Source organism: Drosophila kikkawai, chromosome 3L (assembly GCF_030179895.1).
Source record: "Drosophila kikkawai strain 14028-0561.14 chromosome 3L, DkikHiC1v2, whole genome shotgun sequence".
Lineage (NCBI taxonomy): Eukaryota > Metazoa > Arthropoda > Insecta > Diptera > Drosophilidae > Drosophila > Drosophila kikkawai.
The window spans coordinates 20448797-20463052 of record NC_091730.1 but is presented as its reverse complement, the minus strand read 5'-3'; the positions used below and the strand labels follow the sequence as shown (position 1 = coordinate 20463052).

General features: G+C 39.3%; 2 protein-coding genes across 2 annotated transcripts; one reads left to right on the top strand and one right to left on the bottom strand.

Moving 5' to 3' along the window:
* Positions 1-72: 72 nt before the first annotated feature.
* Positions 73-1282, top strand: Hsp27 (Heat shock protein 27). The gene has a single exon (XM_017172873.3). It carries the CDS (start codon positions 206-208, stop codon positions 902-904), a length of 699 nt encoding a protein of 232 aa, XP_017028362.1. The 5' UTR covers positions 73-205; the 3' UTR covers positions 905-1282.
* A 742-nt stretch (positions 1283-2024) lies between these two features.
* On the bottom strand, positions 2025-14001 carry LOC108078804 (uncharacterized). The gene is made up of 6 exons (XM_017172872.3): positions 13366-14001; positions 6240-6471; positions 5965-6109; positions 5663-5783; positions 3890-4581; positions 2025-3824 (listed from the first exon to the last, which is right to left on the bottom strand). The coding sequence occupies exons 1-6, from the start codon at positions 13443-13445 to the stop codon at positions 3235-3237; spliced, it is 1860 nt and encodes a 619-aa protein (XP_017028361.1). The 5' UTR covers positions 13446-14001; the 3' UTR covers positions 2025-3234.
* Between the last annotated feature and the right edge of the window lie 255 nt (positions 14002-14256).

Genomic DNA, 14256 nt, shown 5'->3' with positions numbered 1-14256 from the left:
CTTCTCTAGAGCCCCTTCAAAAATAAATACAACTACGCCCCTTAACCTTGGCGTCGGTATAAAAGCCCGGCGTCGACGTCGACGCTCGCAGTCACATACGAAAATTGAAGGAAACTTTAGCCGAAGGAAACTTCAAAGGAGAAAAAAAGAAGAAAAAAACCTTTATTGTCTAGACAGGAGAATACATTAAGTAAAGAAAGCAAAAATGTCGATTCTTCCACTGTTGAACTTGGCTGCTCGCGAATTGGAGCATGAGTACCGAAACGACTGGGAGCACTTGCTGGAGGATGACTTCGGGTTCGGCGTCCACGCCCACGATCTCTTCCACCGCCCGCGTCTTCAGCATCAACTGCACGGCTCCCTGGGCCGCCGCCGCTTCTTGCCGTACGAGAAGATCCTCCATGGCCATGGACACCACGGCCTGGGCCACCATCACCAGTTGGTGCCACGTCGCCAGCTGTCCCAAAGCGGAGGTCCGAACACTTTGCTGCCCGCGGTGGGCAAAGATGGCTTCCAAGTTTGCATGGATGTGTCGCAGTTCAAACCCAACGAGCTGTCCGTCAAGGTGGTCGACAAGACTGTGGTGGTCGAGGGCAGGCACGAGGAGCGCGAGGACGGACACGGCCTGATCCAGCGTCACTTTGTGCGCAAATATACGCTGCCAAAGGACTTTGACCCCAACGATGTAGTGTCCACCGTCTCGTCCGATGGAGTGCTCACTCTCAAGGCCCCACCGCCGCCTAGCAAGGAGCAGTCCCAGCCCGAGCGCATTGTCCAGATCCAGCAGACTGGTCCGGCCCACCTCAGTGTCAAGGCTCCGGAGGCTGCTGCCCCAGCTGATGGAAAAGCTGTAGATGGAAAAACCGAAAATGGCGCCGGCGAGAAGATGGAAACTGGCAAATAAAAGAAAAAAGAAGATGGAGACCTATCTCGAAATTTCGCTGGCGAAGAGGAGGAGAAGGAAGAAGAGAGACTCGGAGGAGTGTTGCCGCGCTGCTCGGAGAGTGCAAGACTAAAAACGTAATAATATTATCCACTCTACACACACACACACACACACGTCAATTCACATTAGTCTTAAGCAATTTTTAAACACCAATTATCATAAACAAAAAAAAAAACACTTAGTCTGTATAATTAGGCTAACGGGAAAATTCAATTTTCCATATTTCGTAATTATCAATTTTCTGTTTGTTTGTAACAAGAACAGCCGCAACACTCGGGAGAATTTTGCATTTCATTTTTGTATCCAAATAAAATAAAAAGCGATCAAGTAAAGTCAGCTGTGTGAAGTCTTTTGTTCAGATTCTTCCCTTTCTTTGCAGTCTACGCATTTGCATTGCAGGAAAAACCGGTCTTCTTTCTGGGTTTCATTCAAGTTTCTGGAGCTATTTTCAGCTGAAGGATTTCAACAAAAATAAATAAATTCAATAAAAGAAACAGCCTTGGCTTTGTTTACAAGAACTAAATTTTACCAACTAAAGTTTTACAACAAAAATGTTAAAAAAAATGTGTCAATAACTGTCTTTTCTTTTCCATTTCGTCTACAAAGAGCATGACGTCAATGCATCCTCTTCTGCTTTCTGTTCGCCTGTTATACTAGGGGGTGAAACTAAAATTTGATTTTTAAGAAATTAATGAAAATTAAATTACAAATTCATCAAATGCTGGGTCTCAATCACCAGGCGCACAAAAGACAGCAGAGAGAGGATCTGTTTCTTTTGCCCTACTCATTTTTCCAATTTAATATATATAAAACAAGTACAGCCTGAAAATATGCAACTCTCTATGTAAAGAGTCATATCTAGATCTAGGATGGTCAATTAATCCATACTCGCTGTGGCGTACGAACCTGAAGAAAGCTGAAGCGTTCGCTAATAACCTCAAGCAATACGCCAAAAAGCATATATTGACAAGTTGAAGAGTTTCTGGAATCTCCCTTTCAAATAACCCATATGCCATCGCATTAATGGGGCCAAAGTAGCAACTTATTTGGAAACTAAAATTATAATATATTGAAGAAGTATAATAAGTATATATATTTTAATGGTATGCCAGTTAAAATTTGTGTATTGTGTAAATTTAATTTGGTTTATAAAACATTAAAAGATAATTTATTATTATTATTTTTAATTTACTTGATAAAAGTCCCCAAACTTCGGTGATTATATCAATTAAATAACTTTTATGTTTTTGGTTTGCACATATTTATTTAAATATTTAGTACATATTAAAAAATTTAGTTGTCCTTTTTGAAATTTGTTTCTCATTTGGTTTTTATTTTTATGCTCGTAACTCTGGTAGCGATCATAAGTATTTACTGTTTTATGCTAAGTGTCTATTATCTAAAAAACGGCTTCCATTCATATATTTTTTTTCAGCTAGAGATTTTTAAAGAATAAATCCCTATTTCTCAGCTCCCGGAGGAGCGAAAAGCTTTTAGTGGTTGTCATGTTGCTGTTCTTGGTTTCTTTTTCATATCTATATTGTTGTTTAAGTAAAAATGGTTGGTTTTTTTTTACTACTGCTGCTGCTGACTGTCAATATATGTATGTTAATGCTTGCATTTTTATGTTGTATGTATGTTATGTATGTTTATTCAATGACGCTTAATCACAGATCAATTTTTTTAAAATTTCATTTGACTTAGAAGTTAAGAAAACAAAACATACACACATTTCGTACGCGGACTAAATAATTACTGTCTCTGGTTGATTTTTGTAGGCTTTCTTTTGGCTTGGACAACAACTCAGGTGTGGACACATATGGGAGGATTGGATATCGGAGGCTGGATGATGATGATGATGCGATTAGCAGTTAAATTATACATCAGTTGGTTTAGCGCCTAAATCTAAAGATACACACACTGCTTGCTGCTTGCTTGACTTTAAACGATACAATAATCAATACTCCACTCTGTCAAGTGTTTGTTTTGCTTTGTTTATCCTTTCTTTTCTTAATCATTGCAGTCTCAAAAATTGTTATGGGCTCTTTGCTATACAAAAAAATCGTTAAACACAACGAGGAGAACTTAGGGGATTTGGGCTGGCCGCTGGCCACGCGATCTGTCTGGCTTTTAAAGCCCAATTGGTGTGTTTTGTGTGTGCGGTATAAAAAATAGTATTTCCTTTGGATGATCTCGGGGATCTGTCCGTCGACCAGCGGTGAATACTTGAGAGCAGAGGGTTACAGGGGGGGAGAGAGCACATGGTGAGCTGGATTCACATCCGGCAATCACTTTTGGATGAGACTCTCGCAGCTGCTGCTGAGATTTGGCAACGACTTGAAACTGAGCCGCGATCGATCTATCTGGGCAGTGTTCGAGGGGCAGTGTCCCTGCCGGCTCCTGTTCACGCCCCTGTCAAAGGAGGAGGAGATAATGAGCGGCGGTGCCAGCGGCTGCTTATGCTGGCTGTTACTGGCATAGGCGGCAGGTGGCGATAGCGGAGATGTGGGCAAGTCAATATCCAACACGGTATCCGCCTCGCCCGGCTTCAGTTTCGGATCGGAGTAGCGACGCAGCTCCGCCTTCCTGGACTGCATGGGATGACCATCCATGCAGTCGGCAGTGCAACATCCCGAGTGCCCGATGCCCGAATGACGATAGTCGATCTTTGGCGGCGTACTGTAATCGTATGGCGGATGCACCGCCGTGTCGGGACCCACGCTGGTCTGGTCGCTCAGGACATCGCGGTTCTCCAGGAAAATGGACGAGTTGGAGTATCGCTTAGTCTGGTGTGGCTTGTACACAAAACCGCCGAGTCCATTGGCCACTGCATGCGACACTCCCGAGCTGATCGAGGGCGCCTTGTGCTCGCCACTGCCTGCAAGACAAAGTGATGTGGGTTAGTTTTTTTTTCAATAAGTAGGAGTGGGTAATGTTGCTTACCACTAAAGCTGCTTAGCTGGAGGGCATGCTCGCGGCCCGTGTCCGTGGATATGCCGCTGGCACTGAGATCTTGTCGAGAACCGGCACAGAGATCCGTGGCCGAGCCGCGACTAGAACCCTCCGAGTGCTCCAGCACATTGTGAATGGAGTCGTGGAAGGGCGTCATGCTGCCCGAACCCTGCGGACAGGGTCGGAATGAGGAGATCTGTGAGACGACGTCGTCGAGCGCCCAGTCGCGGTCATAGTTGTGCTGCGACTGTGAACACTCAATGTTGGCGGCCACCGCCACCTGTCCCAGCTGCTGTTGTCCGTCCTGCTGCATTTGCATATGGTGCCGCTGGTGGCCATGTCCTCCGTCCTCTGTCTGCGTGCAGGCGCTGCTGCTGCTGTGCGGCACCTCCAATTCTGCGGCCAGCTGGAGCATATGATGTGGCGAGGAGTTGAGCAGTCGCTGCTGCTGCATCTGTTGCTGGTGCAGGCCTAATCCTCCACCCACGCCGTTCTCCAGAGTAGCCGCACAGTTGCCATCGTGGGCAGCCGCTCCGCTGGCATTAATCTCCACTGCTCCGCCGCTGGTTGAGCCCGCATGAGCTAGTGGCTCACTGTAGTGATGATGATGGTGATGGGCGGCCACCGGTGAAGGCGGAGCCAATGGATGGATCTTCTCAGGGGCATTTTGAATTAGCAGGATTCTGTGAAGAAAAGAGGGAAGAGCGTTAATTGAGTTTAAAGTTGTTTTTTTATTTATTTTAATATTTAAGTATAAATTCTCTAAAATATGTATAGAAAAATGTTAAATCTACTGTAAAATCTCTTTGTAATATTTTTAAAGATAATAATTAAATCCTAAAAGTCAAACTAATCTTTAAATATTTATTAGAAGTTTAGTTTATTTAAACCTTTAACTCAAAATATCTATTATATTAAACAGTTTGATTAATTAACCAATTGTAGCTTAAATAATTAAAACCATGACAGCATCATCTAACGACTTAACGATTATTCAAATGACCCACAAAGCAAATATATGAATATGTAGGTACCTCTTAATTATTAGAAACTTTCTGATAAATTCTATATCTTATAAATTACTTGCCACATAATAAACCCGTATCAAAAGTGTTATTAATTATTTAATTTTGCATTTGTTTATAGCCGCTAAGTGCTTGTTTCTCTTAGCCAAGATTGATTTACAACTTTGGCGAATGACAGATGATAAATCAAAAGATTGAAAGGCTAATCTAAATAAACAGTGTTTTAAATAAATACGGTAAGCTTAATTGTTTATGTGATTGCAATTAAGCCTTCAGTGGCATCAGTTTTATAGGGTCTCTAATAAAATATATAAACAAGGTAATACAGCTTGTAAGCAATTAAATGTAAAAAACTCTACAAACGAAACTTTGGGAACAATGGGCTTTAATTCAATAGAGAATTCCAGATAATAAAATACTGATTTATGATTGTGTGTCTCCCCGTAGAAATGGGATTTTTCTTTGTTTTGTAGAGATAAGACCCAACCTCCGTATGTATGGGATAGTTCTGGCTTTAACAATAGGTTTTTATGATTATTTAAATGGATATTGAGTAGGAGAGACGCTTATATTAGGTCTGTAGGGCGATTTAACTTTCTTATATTGTAAAAATTTTAAGGGGATAAGGAATTTAATTTGTTTGTTTATTATTATAAGCTTACCAGCTTATATTTCATATAAAAAAGCCTTCACAAACTCTTCCCTCAATCCCTAACCAAAAAACCTAATGAATCCTAACCTGTTGCGTGCCTTCCAGCGATGGCACAGATGCAAATAGGTCCTGCACTGGATGTACATAAAGACAATGCCGCCGGTAAGGCCCACGGTGACAACCGCCAGCTTCGTCCAAAAGGGCCAGTCTAGAGAAAGAACGGAGAACAGGTTTGTTTGTTAATTAGAATCCATCAAAAGCGAACACAAACAGAGTACATTAATGACAGCAGCAGTCCCCAGTTCAGGCAGGTCAGGTAATTACACAATTACGGATATTTCGCTGTGCAGTTAGTCGACCTGGCCGAACCGTAAGACCGGGGCTCGCACCTATTAGGCCACGTTGGACATCGTCGGCGGCCCGCTCGATGAGCACACACAGCGACCAGATGACGCACAGGGCGGCGGCACAGTGGAACAGCACGGAGCAGCACAATCGCCGTCTCTCAATGCCGGAGATGTCAAGGCTGCGCCACTGCAATTCCAACAACGCAATCCATCCAATCGATTCCAATTCCGATTTCGCAGAAGCCACACAAAATGTAAAGACAAGATACAATAAATTAGATTGCTTTCGTCAAAAGGAGAACCCAGGGGGTACTTACCTCGTTGAAGGGCTTGATCTTGGTGTGCATGATGAAGGGAAACTTGCAGAGCTCGCAGGAGTTGGTCTCGGATGCGGTGAGCCACTGCTGAAGGCATGCCTGATGGACGTACTTCAGGCTTCCGGAACAGTAGCAGGGCGTCAGGAGTGGATTCTGCGGATCACTCTCGCAGTGGCAAATGCGGCAGATGTCGCCGCTGTTCTGCGAGGCTTGGCTGCTGCCGGAACCGAATCTGAAAGGGAATTGAGAGAGATTGGATTTGAGTTAGTCACAGTTTTGAATAATTTGAATCTTCCTTATAGATAATTCGAATCAAAAACCCAGATAGGTTCGATTTCTCTTTGAGAAGGGTTAAACTTCTTAACCCCTTTAATATCAGTTTGTAATTCCCCATAGATTATTTGTAATTTCACTAGGTTCATCTATAAGTGTGTTTCTAATTGCTAAGAGGCAACAAATACTAAAGATAGCTATTTTTCCTGGAAAACGTCATTGGAAATGTAGGTCATCGGGTTTCTCGCGCCCCTTTTAGACTACTTTAAGTGAAATGTGAGACATTTTAAAGCATATAATAACAAATTTATTACACTTGTCTACAAAGTAAATAATTTATTTGTAATTAACGCTTTAAAAATGAAATGAGTGTTATTCTTGGCAAAAACAAAGTAAATTTATGCTATTTTCTTATCGAAATAGTGAGTGAATAATGTAAATATTACGTTATGGGAAAATGGATCGGAACATATCATTTTCTAAGGCAAGCTAACAAAGCAAATTAATTTCTAAGATGTAACAAAAGTATTCAATGAATATTTATTCGATTTCGCGTCGTATGAGCAATGCCCGGGGTAATTAAAACTTCAATTAAAAGATATAATCGAATTAAGCAAGAGATTAAATGTGTGCTAATAGTGTAATTAAATGGGAATTGCATAGATTAGCTTACGACACTTTTCAGTGCCACATTTTTGTATTCGTCATATCTCATGATGATGATGCTCATGATATCCCCCGATGCCATCCCTTTTTTTCATTCTTTATTGGACATAAATTTAAATTAACGAAGCAAAATTGATAAGAAGTCAATGACCCTTGCCCTGTTAGGCCGGATGAGTGTGATCTGTGAATGATTCACAACAATGGTTGTTATCTTCATTCTTTCAGATTCACTCGATCTCACGTTCTCATATAGTAGAGCTAATATGTTGACATAATTATGCATTTACATACATAGAAATGATGAGACAGGCGCTAGAAACCATAGATAATATTAATAAATAACAAAGATTTATTTGAGGTTCACATATTTTAATGTTACTGACAGTACCGAGAATTCTATTTGGAATTAGTATTCAAAAGAAATTTTTAAAAATATAAAATCTAAAGCCAAAGCTTGTATACCCTAACAATTTGCAATCGGATTAGATGGGCCGAATTTGAAATCGATCATAAGTAAAAAGTGTTAAAAAAAATTAAAGTTTATTTTTTGAATTTGTTGACTTTTATAATTATAAAACCCTAGTTTAATATTTTAAAAAATGAAGTTAATTTTTTGCTAGATCGACTTGGCTGTTGATGCTGATCAAGAATATATAAGGAGGGAAATTACTTATTCATTGCTTTGAAATTTCTGGCTAAAATTATAAGTACATTTTTCTAAGTAAAATATTTTTAATCGGATTTCCCATTTAGAACATTTCCTGAACTTGTTTTCCTAATATTTCGTTTATTCCGAATTTAAAAACATGACCCAAGAGGTTAGCATTTTGTTGATTTTGATATAAAACTGACACTTTCCCAGAAATGATAATTCCTTAGAATATTGAATATTGATCTTTAACACAACATCAGTATTCCAAGTAAATACAAATTATTTTAGAATTCATACGACTTGAATTGAAGAAATCAGTGATTGTGAAACATTAAGAAAAAACGAAAAGCTTATTGTATTTCCGCTAATGCGGTTTGGCGGTGATTTTTTCCAGATATAACCGAATATAAGCAAATGCATTTTTATAATGAATTACTTGCGATGAGTGATTAGCCTGAAAGCTTGCCCCTTCTTCACAGCGAGCACAAGGGAGCACTCACATTCGCACCCCTTCCCCAGAGAGGGAGGGCTATAGCATATATTAGATAGGTACCGTGTGGATGTGCTTCCCTTTTGGACTGTGGCAATCTGGTGCTGGTTTATGGCCAAAGCAATTAGCTCTGTTGGCCGCCCTATCATTATGGCCAGCAAAACGCCCACTCAGCACCTGCGAAGTGACTCGGGACCGGGGCTAGGTGCTTGCTGCTCGGTGCTTTGTACTCTGCTCTGTATGACTGTTGTAGGGTTTAGGTATCGGGTTTGGGGTATGGGAACAGTCAACGAGTGCTCTGTATCTAATCTAACTAACGGCGAGCAACTTTTACTTTCTAGCTCATGTCACTTGCACAGCGGGAAAATGTAGAATTTTTTCTATTAAAAATAATTTGTTTCACGAGAAGATTGTTTTGGGTGTGACAAACTTAATAATCAGTTGATTTTGTAGGAAATATAAGAACTATAATTGTTCCGTTCAAAGCTATTCCAAAGCTATATTTTCTATTATTATATTAGAAGTTTCTCTCCCATTTTTCAGCTCAGTGTAAACTTTCCCCCGTATCTCAAGTACCTCTTTGCTACGTGTGTCTGTAGTATCCTTTTTAGAGTTCAGGCGGCCAGTGCGTGATTGAGGCGAAGGACAGGCCAGTGAAAGGCTCTGCCAGCGCGCATTGGTCATGGACATGGGAACTAGAGCTGGACACGACGACGTCCTACTGTGCTCATACCCTTGTCAGAAGTTTACCCTTGGATCGATGAAACATTGCAGAGGAAGCGGCGCTTAAAGTACCGCCCAACCGCCCATGTTTTTCTAACCACGAAAATGGATGGACGGATAGTTATTCTCCTTCTTAAGTTGGAGGTTAAGGACATGCGTAAGTCGCAAGTTTTACGACTTCATCAGACGGCTCGACTCGACCCGAGTCGGCTTTTGGGGCTCCAGACAGTCGCTACGGCAAGACAAGACACACCAAAACCCCCTTTTTGGAGCCACTCAACTGAAGCAGCCTCATGACTTGGCATTTATTGGCTTTTTTGTGGGAAAGGGAACGGAACGGGGTGGTGATTCAAATTGCCTGTTCGACATTGAAATACAACGAATTTCAACTCAATTAGAACGGAAATGTCGATTCAAATCCGTAAACACACACACGCGGTACATATGTAAGTACATATGTAAATTCTTGTCGATCACACGGAACAAGAAATATATACTAATCGACAAACCGATATAAAAATAATAATAATAAAAGAGCACTTCTCGGAAAGATTTCTCACATTATTGATCGACGATTTTTTTGTATTGTTTTTGTTTGTTTTGCTTGCGTTTCTTTTATTGCCTCTCACAATTTGATTAAGCGATATCAAAGGGTACACATACACCTGCAAAGCGCTATCGCATTACCAGGTGAAAAAAAAGAGTGAAAGGTGCTTAACAAAAAAAAAATACAAACTTTTTTGTCTCGGTTTCAATTGCACCTGCAGTTGAGCATTTTCCGTGCAAAATATTTAATGCCCTTGACAAAATGCTTCCGTTGTATATTTACAAATTCCTTGAATTATTATTATATTTTTAGAAAAGAAATACAAATTGAAGTGTGGAGCAAGTCCCTATCGCAGAAATATGAATTTCATTCACTTGCTTCCATTGAGAAATCCTTAATCGGAATAGGCCTTAATCTCTAAAAACAAAGGAATTCAAGACGAGGCAATTGAACGATATATTGCGTGGGACAATAAAGAAAAATAATACATTTAAACTTAAAACTTTTAAGTATTAAACAAATTTATTTAAGAAATTTATTAATTAAGAATTTAGTATGAAAAAAATAAAAATAATAAAGAAAATCAACAGACTTATTAATTAAGCAACAGTTTGTATGATTTTTCTTAATTATTTGTTAAAAAATATATTATTTTTATACTTTTAAAATACCTTATAATTTTTACAAATTTTTATATGCGAAAAATGATTTAGAATTGTTGAACATCCTATGTTTATCTCGTTTAAGTAGAAAAATATTTCATTTCTTACCAAATAATAATTTCATATAATATATTTCATATATAATATAATTTCATATAATTAAATTTATTTATTTAGATAAATATTGTTTGATATGCGATGTTTTTAAATGCGTAAATCGAAATTGATAAATATGAATTTATTATATTTATCAATTTCGATTATTACCTCATAATAAACAAAACTCGTGTTTGTGCTTAAATCTTTTTTGTAGTAACGACAACCGGTGCTTTCTCAATTAAGTAAATAAATGTAAAACAATGTTATGAATATTACAAATTGTAAAAACCCTTAGTTATTACAAAACTTGTGCAAGTGCTTAAACATTTTTGAAAGGCAATTAATATTGCTACTGGCGATGATTCAGAACTAGGATTTTTTGACCCATAAAGCTTTATGGCATTCTATTTATTATCGGGGTCGGTCGGTGATTCCGCTTCAAGCCGTTTTATTTCAGGTCTTTCCATTTTTATTTCTTTATATTTTTGTTAGTGCGAATTTTTTGGAGAGTCAAAAGACTTGCCATGCTTACATTTTTAATTACAACTAAATTATCGCATTTTTTTAAATTCCACGCCAGGGCAACGAAACAGGGCACGCCCTCCACGGGACCAGAGATGAAACAAGGAATCTTCACATGGCGCAAAAGCAGGGCGATGAAGCAGGGCGGGATCGAGTCCAATTCAACTGTTTCTCGCTTTGTTTTTCGCTGCTCCGCTTTGTTTCAAGCGCTTTGATATTTTTTGCGCATTATTTTTGTGTGCTGTGTAAACTTATTTTTAAGTCCCAACTGGTTTAAGTTCGAGGCAACGGCGGTGGCGGGGGCCAAGTCAGGGCAATTAATGCAAAAGTTATACCGATGCGGGACGCCGCCAAAAAAATAAAAATATACATATTTCGCCTTTGTTTGGCTCAATCGAGCAGCCAGTTCCCACTGCGGGCTGTAATGGTCGGCGGAAAAGCCGGGTCTTATCAGTAGCTGAGTTCGTTCCATTTTACATTTTCATCATACTTTGCAAATATTTGATCGTAATTGCCCTGGCCAGGTCTCTCGTCTCCCGACTCTAGCATAAACACCAGCAATTGCCAATGTTTATTCAACAGCGACACCTGAGACAACAACAACATGAGCAACCACAACACCATCACGTTATATATACCTTTACACACCCCAACGACAGATTAGATTTGCAATGGTCTGGTGATAAGCCACAGACCCGTCGACATTCGAGAGGGTGTTGCTCCGTTTTCCTATTAATAAATTAAAAACTCACTCGGGGAGCAGAATATTTATGAACTCAACTAAAGGTATTAGAGATAACTTTGGGTATCTTCATGTGAAAAAATTCTATTTAATAAACAGAACGATCGAACGAATATAGAAGGGGAAGCAAAGGCACGGCTCTCCTTGGGAATTTTGATGATATTTTCAAATTTAAACCATAAAATATCAATGATAAACAATTAAGGAGCTTAACATAGTTACCATTAAACCTTTATATTTTTCAAATAAAAGGAATAACACGTAATTTCATATAATTCATTCATGGAACTGTTCCGTTCCCGTTTTTATATTCGATTTTAGTACTCGAACTCGAAAATTATTAGCTTGAATTTACACCCAAACCATACCATAGGTTATCTCTTACCCGGAAAAGGTCACCAAAATCAATTAAAATTTTTGTTTGCTCAACGATCCCACACATTATCTGTTAATTTTGTGTGAATTGTGTAAAAAAAAAATATATAAACAAAGGCATTGCCTCGTAAAACAAGCGATTAAATTCTATATATTTATTAGAAACCTGGGTCAATTAGTTAATTTGTCGACATATTGCCCTGGCGCCTCATGTCAATTACATTTTTCACCTCTTCCCAGCATCGTTAATCCGCCGATGATTTGCATTTCAATCGATCCGCTTCGAGCAGGTATGGTAAGTGTGCGCGGATTAAAACTAAACAATGTTATTAAGCTAGCTGTCCCGGCTGTCCAATGATTGTCATTAACCGGCGCTAAGTACAGATTAGAGCGATAAAGATCGCTATGGCTTCGAGCGTGCATACAATTTAAAATTATAAAAAAAAAAACGGAGCCAAGCCACCTGGGGAAAGTGATATCATCTGTGGGCCAAAAGATGAATCATTTTCTGCTTAAAAGTTGGCTCACTTTGGGTTTCATTTGAGGGTTTGTCTTATCTGGTTTAAAATGCTCTTTCCTCCGAAGTATGTTTTGATCAGCACGGATTTGACAGCTGGACTTGGTAAACAGACTTTAATTTAGCATTTGTAATTGCATGTCAGAGAAATAAACTCAATTATTTCGATTTCCCCAAAGAGCGTACAATCAAAATCAAACATTTAAATCATGTCCGTTTCCTGGCTATAAATAAACAATGGACAATGCCAAGAAGAATGTCACCCGCCACCGCAAAATCCCCTTTCGCCGACCCACGATTTCAATTGCGTGCTTGCACTTATTTTTTATTTTTATTTATTTTTTTCTTTGTATGTTGTACTTGAATGTTTTTGCCGCAGAATAATTAATTTACAGTGAGCGGTCGAAAGCGAATACTCCGGTTTAAAGTTTCATAAGGTTTAAATAAGTTCAGGTTCAGGCACGAAAAGCCCAACTGAATTTGCGAGGAAAGCGAAACCTTAGAAGCCGTAACGCCAGGTGCCCGTCTTTGGCGATATGTAAGTTTTGTTTTTATACTTTTCTGAGTACTTTGAGAAATGAAAAGGTATAATTTAAGAAGAAATCTAAATAAATTTTGTCTGGGAGTATAGTACATAAATTTGGTTTTAATTCCCATCGTTACTAGTTTTCACTAATTTCAAAAATATATTTTAAAATATACATTTAATTACCGTTATAAGTGATTCCATTCATTTTTTCCCCATATCACGTATTCCCCGTACCTAAAGTTCCTTCACTATTTTTTTTTCGACCCGTGGTCAAGGGCATTGTGCGACGCAAACAGGGAGGGGGGAAAAACAGAGAGTGCAAAACTCACCTGACATTTGCATAGTGCTGGCCGGAATTCCAGTCCACATGCTCGATATCCGACGAGGTTTTGGCGTTGTCGCAAGGCATTATGTTTGATTTTTAGATCCCAGGGTATTGCATAGTCGGAGTTCCTGCTCTCCTGGTCCAACCCCAAAAAGGGGACTCTTGCAATCCCCCGCAGCTTCGCCGCCTTTGTCTTTGTCTTTTATGCTTCTGCTGCTCCTTTGCTCTTTGTTATGATTCTGCTGCGCTGGGGTTATTTTTATTGGTATTTGTTTATTCCCAACGTCGGAACGGAACCTGTAGCAGTGCCAGAGCTATTATTCGTGCTGGCAGAAAAACTACTTCGATTTTTTGCACAATCCCAAAACCGTATCTATTGCACTTTTATTTTCTTTATTTTTCTCTTTCCTTCTCTCGTTTTCCTTTCTACGAACAACGAACTGCTCGCTTGCGCCGCCCGTGCGTTTGTTTGTGTTGGTAGGTCTATTATTATATTTTTTTTTCTTGTGCGCGAGCAACGTTTTGGCCACCGCCGTGTAATTTTTATATTTTGCCCAAAAGGCCAAGCAACTGTGCCATCGCGGACACACTTTAATATATTAATTTACAACAACGCAACGACCGACAAAAACAACTCTACTGTGCAGTGTTGCCAGACGAAGTTTGGCTTTACCCCTAAAAAATCTCAAATTGTTGAAATTTCCCCAAAATCCAAACATCTGATACTCGAACCACATCTGATACTACAACCGAAATGACAGTAACAGAAAGTGTGCCCTAATCTGGTCTGGTAAATTATCGATGACGAAAAGATAGAGCAAAAACAATCGGCGCGATTTTAAATTCTCTTTTTCTATATATTTCATAGATAGTATGCATTTTTCTCAAGAGACTG

Coding starts and splice junctions, on each gene's coding strand:
- Hsp27 (XM_017172873.3), top strand. CDS start 206: ATGTCGATTCTTCCACTGTTGAACTTGGCTGCTCGCGAATTGGAGCAT.
- LOC108078804 (XM_017172872.3), bottom strand. CDS start 13,445: ATGCCTTGCGACAACGCCAAAACCTCGTCGGATATCGAGCATGTGGAC. Junction 6,472..13,365: donor CAGCACTATGCAAATGTCAG/GTGAGTTTTGCA, acceptor ATTCCCTTTCAG/ATTCGGTTCCGGCAGCAGCC. Junction 5,784..5,964: donor TGTCCAACGTGGCCTAATAG/GTGCGAGCCCCG, acceptor TTCTTTCTCTAG/ACTGGCCCTTTTGGACGAAG.